The 17,938-nt window shown below is 31.5% G+C and overlaps 2 protein-coding genes across 3 annotated transcripts; both read right to left on the bottom strand.

Moving 5' to 3' along the window:
- Positions 1–4,838: 4,838 nt before the first annotated feature.
- On the bottom strand, positions 4,839–10,181 carry LOC142553763 (protein STRUBBELIG-RECEPTOR FAMILY 6-like). The gene is given in 16 exon segments (XM_075664247.1): positions 4,839–5,314; positions 5,411–5,567; positions 5,688–5,806; positions 6,156–6,291; positions 6,365–6,630; positions 6,766–7,366; positions 7,456–7,518; positions 7,639–7,704; positions 7,785–7,856; positions 8,047–8,118; positions 8,219–8,290; positions 8,365–8,430; positions 8,514–8,585; positions 8,680–8,812; positions 9,576–9,705; positions 10,043–10,181. Coding segments are annotated over 15 exon segments (2,130 nt in total). The 5' UTR covers positions 9,679–9,705; positions 10,043–10,181; the 3' UTR covers positions 4,839–5,182.
- Positions 10,182–14,942: 4,761 nt separating this feature from the next.
- On the bottom strand, positions 14,943–17,768 carry LOC142554522 (serine/threonine-protein phosphatase 7 long form homolog). Of its 2 annotated transcripts, none has more exons than XM_075665192.1 (5): positions 17,439–17,768; positions 17,236–17,354; positions 17,062–17,149; positions 16,825–16,957; positions 14,943–15,253 (listed from the first exon to the last, which is right to left on the bottom strand). In XM_075665192.1, coding segments are annotated over exons 1-5 (672 nt in total). In that variant the 3' UTR covers positions 14,943–15,251. The 2 variants fall into 2 exon arrangements, 1 of the variants encoding a protein (XP_075521307.1); XR_012822207.1 differs by lacking the exon at positions 14,943–15,253 and adding an exon at positions 15,958–16,422 and having other exon boundaries at positions 16,513–16,957.
- Positions 17,769–17,938: the final 170 nt, after the last annotated feature.

Genomic DNA, 17,938 nt, shown 5'->3' with positions numbered 1-17,938 from the left:
TATTTATCTTTTTATTAATTGTTTGTTATAAATGTGTTTATTTTTCTTTTTATACATGTTTTAAATATGTTCGATTATTAATATTTAATTTTTTTATATATACCCACATTATAATATGTTATTTTTATCATTTAGATTTTTTTATTTGTCTTTTTATTATGTAAATTAGTATTTGATCTTTTATGTTTGCTCACATTATAATGTGGTATTTTAAATCCAATGATTTAGATTTTTTATTTATCTTTTCATTATGCAAATTAAACTAATTAAAATTTAAAAATAGTTAATTTTTGAATTGTGAATTTTCTTTTGTGTCTTTTTAATTGTTTTTTTTCATGTCTTTGTTTTTTTTTTTTTGACGTTGGCTATAACTTGTGAGTTTAAAAAAATATTTTTTCTATTTAAAATTTACTTTAATAAATATGGTCACAAATATTATTGTGATATATCATTTTTATTAAAAAAAAAGTATTTAAATTTTAAATTTTTTTACTTGGGATCATAGGCTAGAATATATGTGTTTAAATAAAAATTTTTTGCAACCACATTTTTTTATGGTTTATATTTATAATTATTTAAATAAAACACTATAAAATATCGATGTGAGTAGAGCCGTCAATTTAAGTTGGGTCCGTCGGTTTGGCCCACTCCGCCAAACAATTTAAGCAGGTTGGGTTGAAATTTTGTCAATCCATTTAAAGATGGGCCTAAATGAGGCCGCGCGAGTTTACAATATATATATATATATATTATCGATTTTCAATCATGAATTCTCCGTATAAATGGGAGAATAACGATTTTAAAATTGTGATATTACTATCTTGTTAACAAATTGTGGGTTGTTGAGATATTTTGGTAGTCACTAAAAATTGAGTGTCAAAGTTGACATTTGAATTGTGTTTTTTGATTCCTGACAATAATCAACCAATTATTTTTAAGTTATTTTTATCAGCATCGTGAGGGAAAAATACGTTTATTGTAATATATAAATATTATCTTCTTTTTAAATTAATATTTACTTTCATGTTTGACATGTTATGCGTCTTGAAAAAATGAGAAACAATAAATTCAAGCAAATGAACATACAAAGTTTGGGGTGAAACCAGAATTATGTGGTAGTGAAAATTAAAATATAAATCAATAAATTTTTAGTGAATTTATCGATGTTAAGATGCATAACAAATCTTATATCATAATATATAAAATTTCAACCTTATAAATGAAATAAATCAAACATATATGAAATATACAATATTTCATTTCAAATAGAATTAAGTAATTTATTGTAATTGTGTTTTATTCTACAAAAATTATTATCAAACTCAGTGATTGTTAATTTAACATATAGATTTAATCAGCAAACTAAATAACGTGTCAATCAAACTAATTGAGTAACCACATATTCTTGAATTTTCTAATTAATTTTTTATCTTGATAGTTTGTTTCATTTAGTATTTTAAATCATAATATACTATTACTATAACTAAAGACACGAGCTTTTTTTAAAAAAAAAATGTTTATAAGGAGTTAATCATTAACTCATATGGGAAAACAATTATCAACATACTATATTGAATACATTCTAATTAATTCAACACATATGTTGAAAATTTTCTAATTAATTAAGAAAAATTCATTTACAATAATTATATTTAATCTTTTTGGACTAACATCATTTGTGTCATAAGATATTCATCCCAATTATTTATTAGTATGTTAATATTTAAATCTGAATTATTATGTATATTTTTTTCTAAAAGTTCTTAAATAATGATTCAATTCATTTATTTGACACTTCAATATTAATATTTTAAAATATATTAATTTTATATGTCTGTTGTATGCATGCAACACTTCTAATCCTGATTATAAAAATTCTAAAAGTAAATTAAGTATGACATAAAAAATTACACAATTAAACAAAGGACATAAAATAAAAACTAAATAATTGTCTATTACGTATAAATTACTAATATTGACTTCTAAAGATTGAAGTTGGTGAGAGTGGAGGCCACTATTTACTAAAAAATCAAAAGCTTATGTTTGAATGAATCACACTGGTTGACTACCATACTGAAAATTTAGTGAAATAAAAATGAAGGACAAAGTGAGTTAATAAAAATATCATAATTGGCTAAGCTGAATAAAACTCATATATATAAGTATTTCACTTGGTATAAGTAGTTCACTCATCTTATGTTTTGTCACTTCACTAAAAGTTCATGTACTGTAGTGTTCTATATATATATATATTTTTTCGCTTCATTTCAAATTTAATTCCATCGTTTAATGGTCTTTAAATATTTCTTAGAATTTTTTTAAGTACATATTCTTAAATGTGATCAATTAACCAAATAATTGTTATACTTTGTATACAACAATAAATATATTAATACATTTGAAGATATAAAAAGTAACGTATTGACAACAATAAAAAAAAGAATGTTAGAATTAACACTATGATTATCTAATGTCAATATTAAATTTAACATCCTACATTCGAAAATGTGATTATTGCAATTAAGACTATGATGATAAAATATAATAAAAATAATAATTTATTTATCATTATAACATAATAATAATAATGTGATCGTTGTTCCGAATCAAAAACTATTGCTTTGACTTTATCATTGAATTGTATAAACAATTTTCTCAACATTTTTAGTTGGATAAACATGTTAGATATAATAAAATTAAATAGTAGAATTTAATAATGATTAGGAATGTATTAATTCAACTTTCAATTTGAGTTTCCGTATTTGGTCAACATGCTATGTATTTTTTCTGATTTTTCTTTTATTTAAAAATATACATTATCAAATAAATGAAAATGGTTTTTTTCTCTACTACTTATGTGGAATATCAAATATATATTCTATTCAATGTCTTATAAATTCGTATAATAAAATAAAAAGTTATTTACATAAACTTATTTGTTGGGTACAATAATTGATAATGTTGGGTAGAGAAATTGAAATGTTGCACTTGAGCTGCTGCACTATTTAAAATATTTGAGTTGCACAGTTACCATCATCTATAACTTTTGGTAAAACAGTAAGCGTTCGTTCCTACAATTGATATCAGAGTCAAGGTCATAAGTTTGATTTTCATTTATTAGCGAAATTATGAGGAGATTGTTGGGTACAATAATTGTTTCTGCTGAGTAGGCGCTTCAGCTGTTGTATGGTTTAAAAGATTTGAATTGCATCGTTACCATCAGCTATAGCTTTTGGTAACGCGACAAATGATCGGTCCTACATTATTCAATTGTAAAACTAGAAGAAACAAATTGCATCAACTTTTGGTTTTGAATTGTTTCTTTACATATTACTCGATTTTTAAAGTTAGAACAATTCTTCAATTTTCAGATATTGTTGTAGATTGAATAATAATTTATTCTTTTCAAATTGAAGATATATATAATAAACTTATTAAGAAAAACAGTTAAACGAAATATTGGATTTGTCAATCATCAAAATAAAAAATAAACAAATTTTGATCCTTGAGTGAAAAATGAGATATTTAAAGAAAGTTATAATCGTCATAATGAAATAGTACAATATATGCATTTATCACTGTATTTTGCAACTAAAATGTCAAAAAAAAATTTCCACCTATTATTTTTATATCATATTTAAAATAATTATGAATCCAAATTTTCATTATTTTGAATTTGTCTTTGTTATGAAAAATCATTGTGAATAAATTGAATTTGAAAATTCTTATATCTATGTATATCACATCTTAATATATCAGTCTAAGTCCAGGTAATAAAAAACTACAAAATGAACTTATTCATCTTTAATATACACAAATTATATAGTGAAGATATATGACGATTAATACAGTGAAATAGAATATATGTTCACATATAACAAAATATATAGACAAGAAAACAACAAATAAAAATATTTTTCTAGACATGAATATTTTTGTTTTTATAACTTTTTACAGTGAAACATAGTTAATATGAAATATTAAAATAGGTATCATAAGAGTCGATAAAAAGATGGTTTATTGTCAAAAATATTATTACTATAAATTGCAAACAAATGACAACATCCAATCAATATTTCTTTATCATTTCGTCAATATTATGTGATGATAAATTGTTCTAATAATTTGTAGTTTATATGTTATCAATTATAAATGTCTAATAAATTAAATGTGACTAAGAAAGTAGAAACATCCAGCAGCAATTATTGTCACTTTACATGAAAGAATAATAGCTAACAACAGTGTAAAAAAAATAGCAGATAATTGATTGTCCAAAAATTGTAAAAATTGAATATTATAATAAAATATATGAATTTGTTGAGAGAAGATGATAAATAACAAAAAAACAAAAAATGATATGATAAAAAATATATGAAATTTTTTTGAGCAATCCAAATCTTTTTTAAAAAATTAAACAAATATTTTTTTTCCTAAATTAGTTTCATACACATAATTAACAATTATCAAAATTTACAATATTATTACCATTTTCTCTTGTTGAGTTAACTAATTTTATTTCGAATTCTAATTACTCCACTATATGTTTCGCACGTGCAACGCTCCGTGCATTATTTCTAGCGAGAACAAACTATTTCAGCTTGTGCTTTCTATTACAGAAATGTAAGATGACATTCAGCAGAGAAAGTAAACAACGTTGACAAATATCTTTATGTTGAATCCTGCTTCTTCATCCAACGTCAAAGCATGTATTCGTACAAAATAGTACAAGCACGGTAAATCGATAAACAAAATCACACGAACGAAGCAAAGTTGATGAATGATGCTCATCTATTAAAGAGTGATGCTTATATATGAACAGACACAAGTGGATGGCAGCATAGAGACAACTATCGATATAGCATATTCAGTTTACATCAGAGAAATTCAACAGATTTTGAATGAATAGGTTATAAATAGTTCAAGTTCTCTTAAAAAAAAGTTGCCACCGCAAGAATAAGAGTACAACAGTCACTTATTGAGAATTTTCCAACTTTTTTGAGTTTGAGCTCAAGTAGCGTGTATAAGGGCTACAGAGTTTGGCGTTGACTTACAACAAGGGACATTCTAGGTTGCTTTTAGCAGTGCCGTAAAATTTGGGAATGAACAATATAATACAAAACAATGTAGGAGGATACGTGTATAAAGTGGAAGGCCTTCGTGAAAAATAAAGATCACAGATCAATCAACTGTCTTCAGTTTCACCTCGAGGGGTCCCTTCGTTTCCAAATGTTCTCTTGCTCATGCTTGATCGTTGTACTAGCCGAACCAACGCTTCAACCACTTCGGACATTGGAGGTCTGAACTCGGGCTCAGGCTGCTCACAACAGCAACGAACATATGAGAATAATCGGGAAAAGACTACAAGTGATCATGGAAATATTGGAGTGGATGTATAACATAAATTCAATACCTGGACACACAGAGCAATTGCGTCTGCAAAACGTGAGAGAGATTTGACAGGGAAAAACCCTTTCAAAGCCGGGTCAACCATCTTGGAGAGAGCATCGATATCATGGAGCAGGGGTGTTGCCCATCGAGCTAATGACTGCTCAGATCTCGGCCTCGATCTGCATCGGAAAAAAACACAATGCTGATGGAAAATATATTGACATATTTTTAGAAACACTGCCTGCATCAAGGCACACGTTACCATTCTGTTGTTAAGTTTCTTGAGAGATTTGACATACCTATCAAAGGGTTTGCGTCCCGTAACAAGTTCTAACATCACGACCCCAAAACAATATACATCGCTTTTTATGGTATATTGACCAGATAAGAAAACCTCAGGGGCATGGTAACCAGATGCCTGTAAAAAACAAGCATCTTTTTATAGCAAGAGTGTTGCAAAATTTTCCGTTCTCAGATGTTTAATAATATATGTCCAAACTGTGAAGCAGTTTCCAAGACAATGAACAATTAGGACCAATATTACACTTAACTGTGTAAACAAGTCAAACTCATGAAATCTAATAGGCTCATTCATCAATTTATGTACATGAATACGTAAAATATATTATTCTATATTAATATTTTAATATGTTATACATAATAAGCTATTGGGCAAGTTTTTGAACTAAAACAGAGTTCGAGTAGATCTGGATAGACAGTCAAATAGCACCATAGACGAGTGTTGTCAAAGCCTAAATTAAACATACCTGATCTGGTTCATAGATAAGGTTTTCTGCTAATCCACAATCTGAAAGGTGAGGATTGAGCTCCGCATCAAGTAATATGTTGGATGATTTGAAATTTTTATGAACGATCGATGGTGAGCAAACTTCATGTAGGTACCTGCAGAGGACCGCTAGGTTATTGACATGATAAAACACTTCGTTAATATTATAAAACTGATAATTGAACTTACTCTAGTGCTCTTGCAGTCCCTAACGCAATCTTGACACGATTGTTCCATGATAGTGGCTTAACATATTCATCAGAGAGATGCAGAAATTCATGTAGAGAACCATTCTTATAAAACTCGTAAACGAGGAGGTGTTGTCCATGTTCAGTGCAATACCCCACCAATTCAGTTATATTAGGATGATGCAACCTCGAAATATCCGACACAATTTCCAGAAAATCTTTCGAATTGGGCAAAGCAGATGAATTAATTTTTTTCACAGCAGCTACCTGCTTATAACCATGTGCATAATACTTTCGTATCAACTCTATAGTACTGTGTGAATATCTTCAAAGTTCTCGTGAAATGAAAAAAGAAATTCAACATAATAGGTCTAACTTAAAAAATGAAAGATTGTGGTGCACCTTTCCATCATCCAATTGAGCTTGATAAACACGTCCAACTGATCCCTCACCGATAAGATTTTCCACACTGAAACTGCCAGTAGCTATTTGCAAGTCAGCTACTGAATACAATTTAGCATTTATTGAAGCTGTACTGACTTTCTTCATTGGAACAATGGGTTTTGCCGTGGCTTCAGATTCGTCGAATGATTAAGCACGATCAGCAGGAGGTGGTCTGAGGTTTATCACTACAGGAGTCTCAAAAATTTTCATGCTGTCTGTGGATGAAGTTTGAACAGGCTTCATCTCTGCAGACTGGAAGGTACCATGAGCTTCCTGTGACGCAAGAGGACTGAAAGCCCGATTATTATCAAGTTTCTCAATGCCCATGGCTGACCTTCTGGACCTTCTTCTTATGACGAAGAATGCTACAATTGCTCCAACAATCAAAACCGATACAACAATTCCAGTAATGGCACCAGCACCTATACCAGATTTGCTACCAGCATTAGATGACCCACCGGTGCCTCCAGAATTGTTGTTCCTGTTGGGTCTGCTGGCAGGAGGAGTACCAGGTGGAGGAGGAGGTGCAGGCCCAGAGTTCCAAGAATTACCCTTTGAACTGTTAAGTGAAGCACAAAGTGCACATATTACAGCGTCTTCTCACGAACATAATTGCATATCAAAGCATACACAATACGGGATGCTTACTGCAAGTTTATGCCTTTCAACTCCTCTGGTATCCATCCACTAAAATGATTATTTTCAACATTCCTGAGCAGATAGAAATAAATAAACTTGATATAAAATCACTTGTTTTTGTGGTTCACTAAAAGACTCCATGATTCGAGTAGATTTGTGGGTATACAAATGGTAAACTCCAATGGAACTCACAAGTTCTCAAGTGGAAGATTCGAAAGGACGTCAATGGTTCCGGTAAGCTGATTGTCTTGCAAATACCTGCAATATTAAGTTGGTCAACAATGATTCATATTTAAAAAAAAAACAGAGAATTATATGACAAAGCGCATCGTACACACATATCAGTGATGCTTGACAGTGCTCGGAAACTTTGAGGAAGATCGCCTGTAAAGGCATTAGAAGAAAGATCCCTGAAACATAAACATTAATTATAAGCTAGAATTCAACCAACAGAACAAAAAAAAAGGAAAAACGACAACCCTTATATCCTATTGCACAGACAGAGACGACATATAAAACGTAGATAACTTGGCAAATATCTAAGTATGACAAAAATTGGGGGAAAAGAAACAATTGTTGGCATGAGGTGATTGGTCTTACAACGTGGAGAGAGCAGAAAGCTTGCTGAAGTCTGTGCTCAGTTGGCCCTGGAGTTGATTGTGACTTACATCACTGCAATTGCACAGAACCTTCATAATCAATCAGAATGCAAAAAGTTGAGACATTTCAAATTTTCTGGGAGGAAGAATCTTGAAATCTAAGCGTGACTAACATGGATTTTAGCGAAGTCATCTCCGAGATATAATAGGAAAGTCTACCATTTAAGCCGCAGCCTGCGAGGTTTCTGCGTTATAAGACAATAAGATGAGATTGAAACACAACACTGAGAACTATAAATAACACTGGAACGAATCATACAATTGTTCCGCATTTGCAGGAAGAAAATAAGGAAAGCTGCTTCCGAGATTATTGTTACTGACATCACTACAAAATGCCATCAGAACTTAATGTCAAGAAAGTTAAATTAATAATATAACTTAACAAACTCAAGAAATTCTCGGCCTTACAAAGTAGTAACTGATGTCAAACTTGCTAACTGGTATCCCAGTTCCCCAGATAGCCCAAGGCCCGATAACTTTCTGATGAAAAACATACACCAAAAACAGGCACCTAGAAATGGTAAGTATTTAAAGGAAAAAAAATTCAAAAAATTAGAGGGTAATATAAAATCACATTTCGGTGACTCTTGTTCCGGAACATTTAATCCCCTTCCAGGAATCTCCACATGGATCTCCTCCACTCAAGTTCCATTTCGTGAGTTGCTGCGGTGAATGCAAACCACTATACATGGTATTGAGAGCGGAGACTGTATATATACATATATAGTCAATTCATGAAATCAGAACAAGTTTGGACTAGACTCTGAATTAATTGTGCTGAGATTTTCTTCACATCAAGTCTAAAAATATTCAATAGTTTAAATTAACTGTTGCACAGACAATATAGCGCAGTGTTATTGCTCTTGCCACTGCCTAAATAAATGTAATAACAGAAACAGTTATCAAATACCACAACGTATGGGAATGGCTTTAAGACGTCAAAAAATTATACGAATCAGTATGTTAATGAGAATGATCAGATATTAACTTCTCGAATTATTATGTAAATGTAAATTAAGGCCATCGCAGGACATCATCGTAAGCCTGTTTCATAGATTGTCCATACATACACACAGTTATACACTGACCCAAATAGAATCAAGTTGTGAACAACACATAATTGCATAAAAAGAAATTGACCTTGATTAATAAACAACTACATCAATAACCAAATCTTGAACAGCCTGAAAAGCAAAATAGCAACAACACTTGGCTTATTTAATTATTAAATCAAACTAAGCAATACTTAATCATAACAAATATACGCAAGGAGGAAAATCAAGAAACCAGCAAGTAGAACTTATCAAGCATGAACAAAAGAGACGTACCAAGGTATCTAGAAAATCATCAACATCCTCCAGATTTGCACACTCAGAAAGTGAAAACATATGCTTTGATTCATGTATATCAACACAATTATACAAACCTATACACCATATTCACACTGAAAAGTTTCAAAAAAGTGCTGACCATCGGATGGATCTGTAGACGCATTGGAGGAGCTCAGCCCAAAAACTAGAATGCCAATGAACAGCACCGCCGTTGCCATGGCCCACTCCACCTCTCTTCTCATCGCTCTCTTTACTCGATTCTTGGTTCACTGCACACCTCAAGAAAGGAAACCCAAAAGCCAGTTCCAGTTTCGGAACAGAAAGATTTCAACTTTATCAGTTCTCACACACAGACCATTCGCAGCTTTACTAATATTATTATTAATATTTTCTATGGAGGAGGTGGAATTTATATATGATGAAATATACACATACATATAAAGATATGCGTGTCCACATGGAGATGATCATCAATTATTGCATCGGTAAGTATGATGATAGATGAACTAAATATAAAAACATGTGTGTTTTAAAATATATTTTTTCAGAATCAATTCTAATTAGAATTTCACAAGACTTGTAGCTTGTAAGAAGTGAGATGCATACTTTTGTGGGACTCATTTCTCCTTGAAGAAAGCTCGTAGCATCGATTATGAGTTTACAGAAAAGAATCCAAAGCTATTGAGTTCCTCTCTCTTTGTCTCTCACTTCTTTCTTTTGTTATTTTATATTTACTTTCCATCAATCAATGTGATAACTGTACTACACCTGTTTGGCAATATTCGAGTTAATATATTATTATATTTTTTTAATTTTCATTTTTCTTAACTATATCTTTCCAACTTTTGTATGAAAAATGTTTTTAATCGGTGTAATATTTTCACACACTTAAAATATAACGGAATTTTAAAATCGAGTTAATATATTATTATATTTTTTTAATTTTCATTTTTCTTAACTATATCTTTCCAACTTTTGTATGAAAAATGTTTTTAATCGGTGTAATATTTTCACACACTTAAAATATAACGGAAACTTTTTTTAAAAAAATTTCAATTTAACATTCAAAACGTAATATGATTTAAACAATTCATTGAATGTTCATATTTGATTTATTTTTGTGTTTAAGAACGTTGAATTCCAAAATAGTTCCTGATTAGAGGTGTTGGTCTTTCTTGTAAATCTCTACGAATGATCTACTGGAATCAACCACTTTCTTCAATTTCTTGAATCAGGTCCACGATCATAAACTGGATTCCTCGTATAAATCGTACTAGAGATCTAAACGAAATTTAAATAATTTTTATTAATTACTCAATTAATTAATTAATTAATATATTCTATCTTTTAGAATGTTTCATGAAAATTTTGCCCTTAGTAATCGGCGTTTTTTTAAAAAATATTACAAATTAATAAAAGCATTATAAAAACGTTGTAAATTGTGAAAGTTTGAAAAATAGCATAATCAATGCAATGCTGCACCGGATTCTTAACTAAAAAAAAAAGAATCCTTGACCCACTTGCCAACTACTCTTCTATTTAATTTCACCCTTCCCTTTTACCGATAATTCATTCCATTTGCCTTTTCAATTTCATTTTAATTTGTTGGCTTCGGACCTTCCCTTCTGCCGATCATTTCATTCGCCTTTACAATTTCATTTCAATTTGTTGGCTTCGGTATTTCCATTCGCCTTTTGAATTTGTTGGTTGTCCTCGGCATTTCCATTTGTTGGTTCATCAGTGACATATTATTCCGTTTTCGATATTTTTATTTGCGCAACATCAATATTTTCGTTTCTTAGTAATAATTATCGTCGGTTTGTTATGCTCATAATTTTTTTGTTATCGAGACTTGTCAAGTATTATTTTATTTTATTGTTGTTGAATTAAAATTGTTTTATAATGTATTTTTTGTAAGAAAGTTTAACATTGACATGTTATTATATTGTTCGTTGATTAATCATTTATTTCATACAAGGAAATCTTCAGAGGTAATATTATTATTTTTGTTCATTATATTTATTATTATTCGTTTATTGATTGAACTAAATTTGATTGACTGAATTTTATTATTGCAACAATTTATATTATTAAAATTAGTTTAACGTAATAATAATTACAAAATTACATTGTTTTATTAAATAAAGGTATTTGAAACCTCTCAATGTCTTTTTAAAGATAATAAAAAATTTACGCATGTTTTAACATCTTCTTGCACAATCTTTGTACATGATATGCTGTCGATTCAAATTTATGTTATAAAATTTATTGATTGATAATTTGTATAAATAGAAGTCAAAATTTTTTATTAATCGCACGTAATAAATAACATACATTGCATATGAAAAATATAATTTGTAGCAATTATTTTTGATATATTTTCCTAGGAAAAAGTACTCAACATTTACTGTCTGCACGTGTATCGGCTTTTTTTTGTAAAATAATATATTTTTAAAATTTATGTATTAAAATATTGCAGATTTGAAAACTTTGTGAAATATTACAATCCGAAAATGAAAACTCCGGATTCAGAATTTATTTTTTTTAAAAAAATTAGTGACACGGATTCTAAGAATATGTGACCTCTTTTCCTCCCTATAAATTGCAACGAGTATTTGGCATTCTTTTATCGATCTTCGGCTCAAATATTCTTTCATCAATCCTTCGGCACAAATATTCAGCATTCTCCTACGCATTTTTTTCTTCGCTCCGTGGTATTTTTTGTTAGTTATAATTTTTAGAATGCTTGAATCTCCTCCCTTTAGAAATTGTTGATGTTTGAAAAAAAAATTCAAAGTTCGTATTTTAAATGTAATTATATTATATTATTTAAATATGAAAATGAGTTAATATTAAATTAATATTAATAATAATAATAAGAATAATATTACTAATATATTTTTATTCAATGATATATTTTAAATTAATTTAATTAAAACTTTTATTTTAGTAACTAAAGTAAGTTTTAAGGAAAATTTTTTTATCACGTGCTTATGTAGAAAATATTGATACTCTTAATCGTTAAAATTGTTAGCATAAAAAATTGATATATTTGAAAATTATAATCACACATGTATAAAAATTTAAATTTTTAATATAAGTCATAATTTTTTTATTATTATAAAAACAAACATTGGTATTATTAAATATGAATTTTAATTAAATTGATTTGACAATATAAATTTTAATAATAATAAAAAAAATTGTAAGTGATTCTTGAACTTTTATTATGATTGTATACATTCATGTCATAGTTTTAATATATGTGTAAGAAACTCATAATTAAATTTTGTTATGATTGTATACATTATGTCATAGTTTTCGGTGCAGACATAGATACTGTGAGGGCCTTACTTTACGTAGGTGGATATGTCATTATTGAAGATGGTGGGGTTGGATATAGTATCCCCGCGACCAGCCCCATTAAAATCTCTCGGTCTACTACATTTTCCCAACTGGTGAATTATGTGCATCGGAAGCTGGAGATCGACCCATCAAAATTCTGCATCAAATTGTCAACGAAATATTGTTATATCTCGTTGTCTCGTTACATTGAAGAGCATGTCTATATCACAGATGATGATAGTCTACAATTTATGTTTGGGTTTCCGACACTAGATTGCATGTACTTGTATGTTGATTCATCGCCAGTATTACAGAACGTAAGTGATTACGATTTTGATGCAGTTATGCCGGTAATAATGCAAGGTTTGGGAACAGTAGGTTTAAATGAAGCGGGACCTTCTATGTATCACGTCGATGAACAGTCAGCTCAGACATAATCTGGGATCGACACTGGTCCTTGGGATCACCATATCACGGGTCACACTGAAGAAGCCTATGCATGGGGGATGAACAGAACACGAGAATAGGATTTTACTTCAGGGGATTGGGATCATCATATCACGGTTCCATCAGGAGTTGATGTCGTATGAGGATTCTAGTAGAACATGCCAATTGGATTTAAATTCATTTGCTGATGAAGAAAATACGACAAATGTTAGACATTTTGATAGTTATGCTGGGGCTACAAATATTCCACCTCAATTATAGAACACATTGCTGAGCAACATAATTTATTTGGGGACAGTTCGCATCATGTCATGAATAGCGATGATGATTTGTATACTACATCAATTGATGGAGAAGATGATGATCATGTTGACAATGACAAATGAAGGGACATCGGCGCGTGTGTTAATGTCTGTACCAACAATGGCAGAGAACATTCCTATTGCACAGGAGCAACGTTTACGTGAAATTCCCCAATTTTTCAACGAAGTCTATGACGAACAAATTCCAGATTCATTTGGTATTCCTTCTGCATCACGAACAAACTTTTACAATCCTGAAAGGCCAGAGCTCGGTGTAAAAATGGTTTTTAAGAGCAAAAATGATTTAATAGCTTCAGTGAAGGATTTTTCTGTTTGAGTTTTGAGACGTGAATATATCGTTGTCCAAAGTTCTCCGACAATTTGGAAGGTCAAATGCAAGAACTGGTCCGAAGGTGGCAATTGTGGGTGGGAACTTCGAAGCATCGTTCAAAAAAAATTTAGGCTACTTCATGATCACAAAATATGGTGATGATCACACATGTATGTCTACCCAAGTTGATATTAGATCACCACAACCTTGATGTAAACATGATAGCCAGTACACTTTTGGGAATCGTGCGTTGTGATCCTTGATACGAGATCAAATATGTGCCAGAAAGTATTAAAGAAAATATGGGTATGATATATCGTATGCTAAGGCATGGAAGAGTTTGAAACGCGCGGTGGAGGTAGTCTATGGCACATGGGAAAGCTCTGTAACTTTGTTTCCTAAATATATGGGAGCTTTGTCGAAGTACAATCCATGAACTGTTGTAGAATGGAAGCATCTTCGACCGTATGACCATCCACATAAAGTTTTGAACTTTGTGTTTTGGGCCTTCAAACCATGTATAGATGGTTTTCAATCATTGTCGCAAAGTAATCAGTGTAGACGGTACCCATATGTACACCAAATATAAGCACAAACTACTCATAACAGTAACATTGAATGCCAATAACCAGGTTTTGCCGCTAGCATTTGCGCATGTTGATGAAGAAAATTATGAGTCTTGGCATTGGTTCCTCGGTAATGTTGCACGACATGTTACAAGAGGGTGTAGTGGTGTGTGCCTTATATCTGATAGACATGCGGGTATAACAAGTGCAGTGCAAGATCTCCCTGACTTCAAGCCTCCTCGTGGTGTTCATCGTTTCTGTTTGAGGCATGTTTGCTCTAATTTCAACAGCAAGTTCAAAAACATTCATTTAAAAGACTTATGTTAGGAAGCAGAGATACAACACCAAGTAGCAAAATTTAATGTGACAATGGAGGCAATTAGAACAAATAATGAAGCAGCTTTCACGTATTTGTCAAACATTCCAAAAGAAAAATGGTCATTGGCTCATGATGGTGGATGGAGACGAGGGATAATGACGATGAACATGTATGAGTGTACTAATGGTGTGTTGAAAGGGGTGCAAGCGTCTTCCAATAACCGCAATAGTGGAGATGACCTTACAGCGATGCGTGCACTATTTCATTCAACGGCGAGCGCGAAGTGATAAGATGCTGGAAAAAAATCAACCATGGACAGACTATGCATACTCTAAATTTGATATGTGGTCAAAAAAGTCAATTGAACATCGAGTAGTAAGATTTGACCAAAGGGATAAAACAGCATCCGTAGAGACATGAGGAAGACCAGGTCGTCATTATCACGTACAAGCTGTCAACATTTCTACGCGTGATTACACATGTGGTAAATTCACAATATTTGGAATTCTTTGTTCACATGTTATATGTGCAGCAAAATGGTTTGGTTTGAATCCCGCACAGCTTGTACAACCATGGTTTACACTGAGCGAATACGTGAACACAAAGGATGGAAGATTTTACCCTATTCATGATGAACAATATTGGGATGAACCTACATTCCAATTACAACACAATAGTGTTCGTCGACGAAGGAGGCATACTGGTAGAGATCGCAGGACACACATAAGAAACGAGATGGATCAGCCATCATCGAGGGAAAAACAACGTGGTAGGTAAAAGATTTATAATAACTTATTGTACCTTATTTTTAAACCATTACATGTGAAGTTATTAATGTAATTACAAAATTGTATATTTAAATTTTGTATGTATTAATAATTCTTGTTCATTGCAGGTAGGTGCAGGTGAGAAGATCGAGTTATGCTGCCAAATACTTATGTTTGTGACGTAAATTTTACAATTTAGTATTGTATTGTTATGACAATTCAATGTTGTATTGTTATGAAGATTTTTTAATATCTAGTTTGTTGACTTATTTGACTTGATTTAGCAATTATACTTATGTTTTTTCATTCTATAACTTTATCCGTAAATTTATTAATAAAAGAATAATAAATCACAATCAATACATTCCACAATTTTAAAAAATCAATAATAAAAAAATTGTATACAAATATGTTGTAGCAACAACTTCTAATTAAAATAAAAAAAAATTGAAAAACATACAACAATACGAAGTAAGTAATTGTGCATATCTAAATAAATAGTTAATGATTATGGTAACGATGCCCCCCAGTGCCACACGGTGGTCTTCTGATTACTCTACGTCCACGACCTAACATATGTTCAGCTTCTCCATGCGTACTTGTTTGGGCTGCAGATGTGCTGGTATCGGCAATGTTCCCACCAACCTCATACCCTTCTGTATCAGAATATTGTTCAAATGGTATGGGCGACGTGTTAAATGTAGGGCGACTCTCACTCATACCAGGTCGAAAGTCACTTCGTAAAAATTGTGTAAAACTACCAGCAACTGGAGTGTAGTAACCAGCGTCATACGATGGAAAGCTTGAAACCACTGGCGGAGTAGTGTATGTCATATTTGAAGATGATGGTCCGGGTTCAAACTCATTTCTTGTCCACATCGGTGGATATTGCACATGAGCTGGGTGTGTCTGTGACATAGATGCATATGTTATGTAACATATATTTAATACAATAAATTATATTTAAGTACATATGTAGATAAATTGAACATGTCTTACGATAAATTGAAGGTAGTTTGCATCAACAGGATGGTAGTCCATGATGTTTGAAGGTACCACTGGCGGCGAGAGCACTATTTGTGAAATGCGATGATACCAACCAACATAGTCCACTGTGATGGCGGGTGTACCAGGTATGACATAATCCCAACCAATCACAAAATTTATCTGTCATTCCACATTTCTACAAAATTTTTGTGATATGTCGCCCAATCAAAGTTGTTTCGGTCCTTGTCGCAGTCAGTTTATGGAAATTGTCGAAGTTACTAGCAAGTGGCGGAATACCTTGACGCATTCCAAACTCTCGGAGACACCGCTCTGGTCTATGCATCTCAACTATATGAAAATTGATCAATGCGCATGCCGACCGACATATATGAATTCTATTTCCATCAAGAATTCTGCCAACCTCCGGGGACTCTATATCATAAATTGTCCATAGAAACTGAAGCAAATAAAATGAAAAAAAGATTATCAAGTTGAAAATATATAATTCAGACTGAATTTTTAAAAAATTTCAAACTCTAAACAACTAATTTATATATCTACCTGCCCTTCTACCATCCTGTCAAGCATATCTCTCATTATACGGATCGAATGATGGGCCGTGTGTGTCCAAGAAAATCCGTGTCTCCACCTTCAATTTATAAAAGTACACAATAGAGTCATTAAAACTAAATAACAAAATAATAATAATAAATGTTAACTATTTCTTATTAGTACCGTGCGCCATATGGTGGGAATGGTAGACCCTGAAGCACATATGCAGCCTGCTCTTCTAAAATAGATATTTGTTGCGCTCTATCAGGGCAAAGAAGAGTAATTCTAGACCACACCCAAATCTGCAATAACATACAACAGAAATAGTCAAATCATAAGAAAAATTAATTACAACAAATATAATGACCGTAGAAGTGTAAAATTACCTGCAATATCTGAACAGGGCCACACAAATCAACCTTTAATCTCATTGATGTGTCACACAACTCTCTATAAAGATATGCCAACACAGCAGAACTCAAGCTAAACATATTCACTATTTCTATGTCCTCAAGAAACTGCAAATACATAAGTTTCACAGCAGCACCTTCCGAGTCTGGAAACATACATCCACCAATGATCATTAATGCAACATAACGGGAATATTGTGACACGTCCTCTTCAGTGCTTTGATCATTAATCATATTATTTAGGCAATGGTCTAGCAAAGAGGTCAGATAAAGATGTTCACTTTTAATCTGAGAAGATGTAGGCATAAAATCCAACCAAGTAGCAGGGCGTTGTTGTAAAGTATGTTTGTTGTACGCGGTATCTACACCTGTTGTGGGGGCCCGTGCTCCTGATTAACATTTAATGACCAAACAAACAGGATTCGTTAATGTAAACAGCGAAAGAGATTAAACTTTTTTTTTTGGGCCAATAGAAA

This window comes from Primulina tabacum, chromosome 8, assembly GCF_025594145.1.
Source record: "Primulina tabacum isolate GXHZ01 chromosome 8, ASM2559414v2, whole genome shotgun sequence".
Lineage (NCBI taxonomy): Eukaryota > Viridiplantae > Streptophyta > Magnoliopsida > Lamiales > Gesneriaceae > Primulina > Primulina tabacum.
This window is presented reverse-complemented; position numbering and strand designations above follow the sequence as displayed.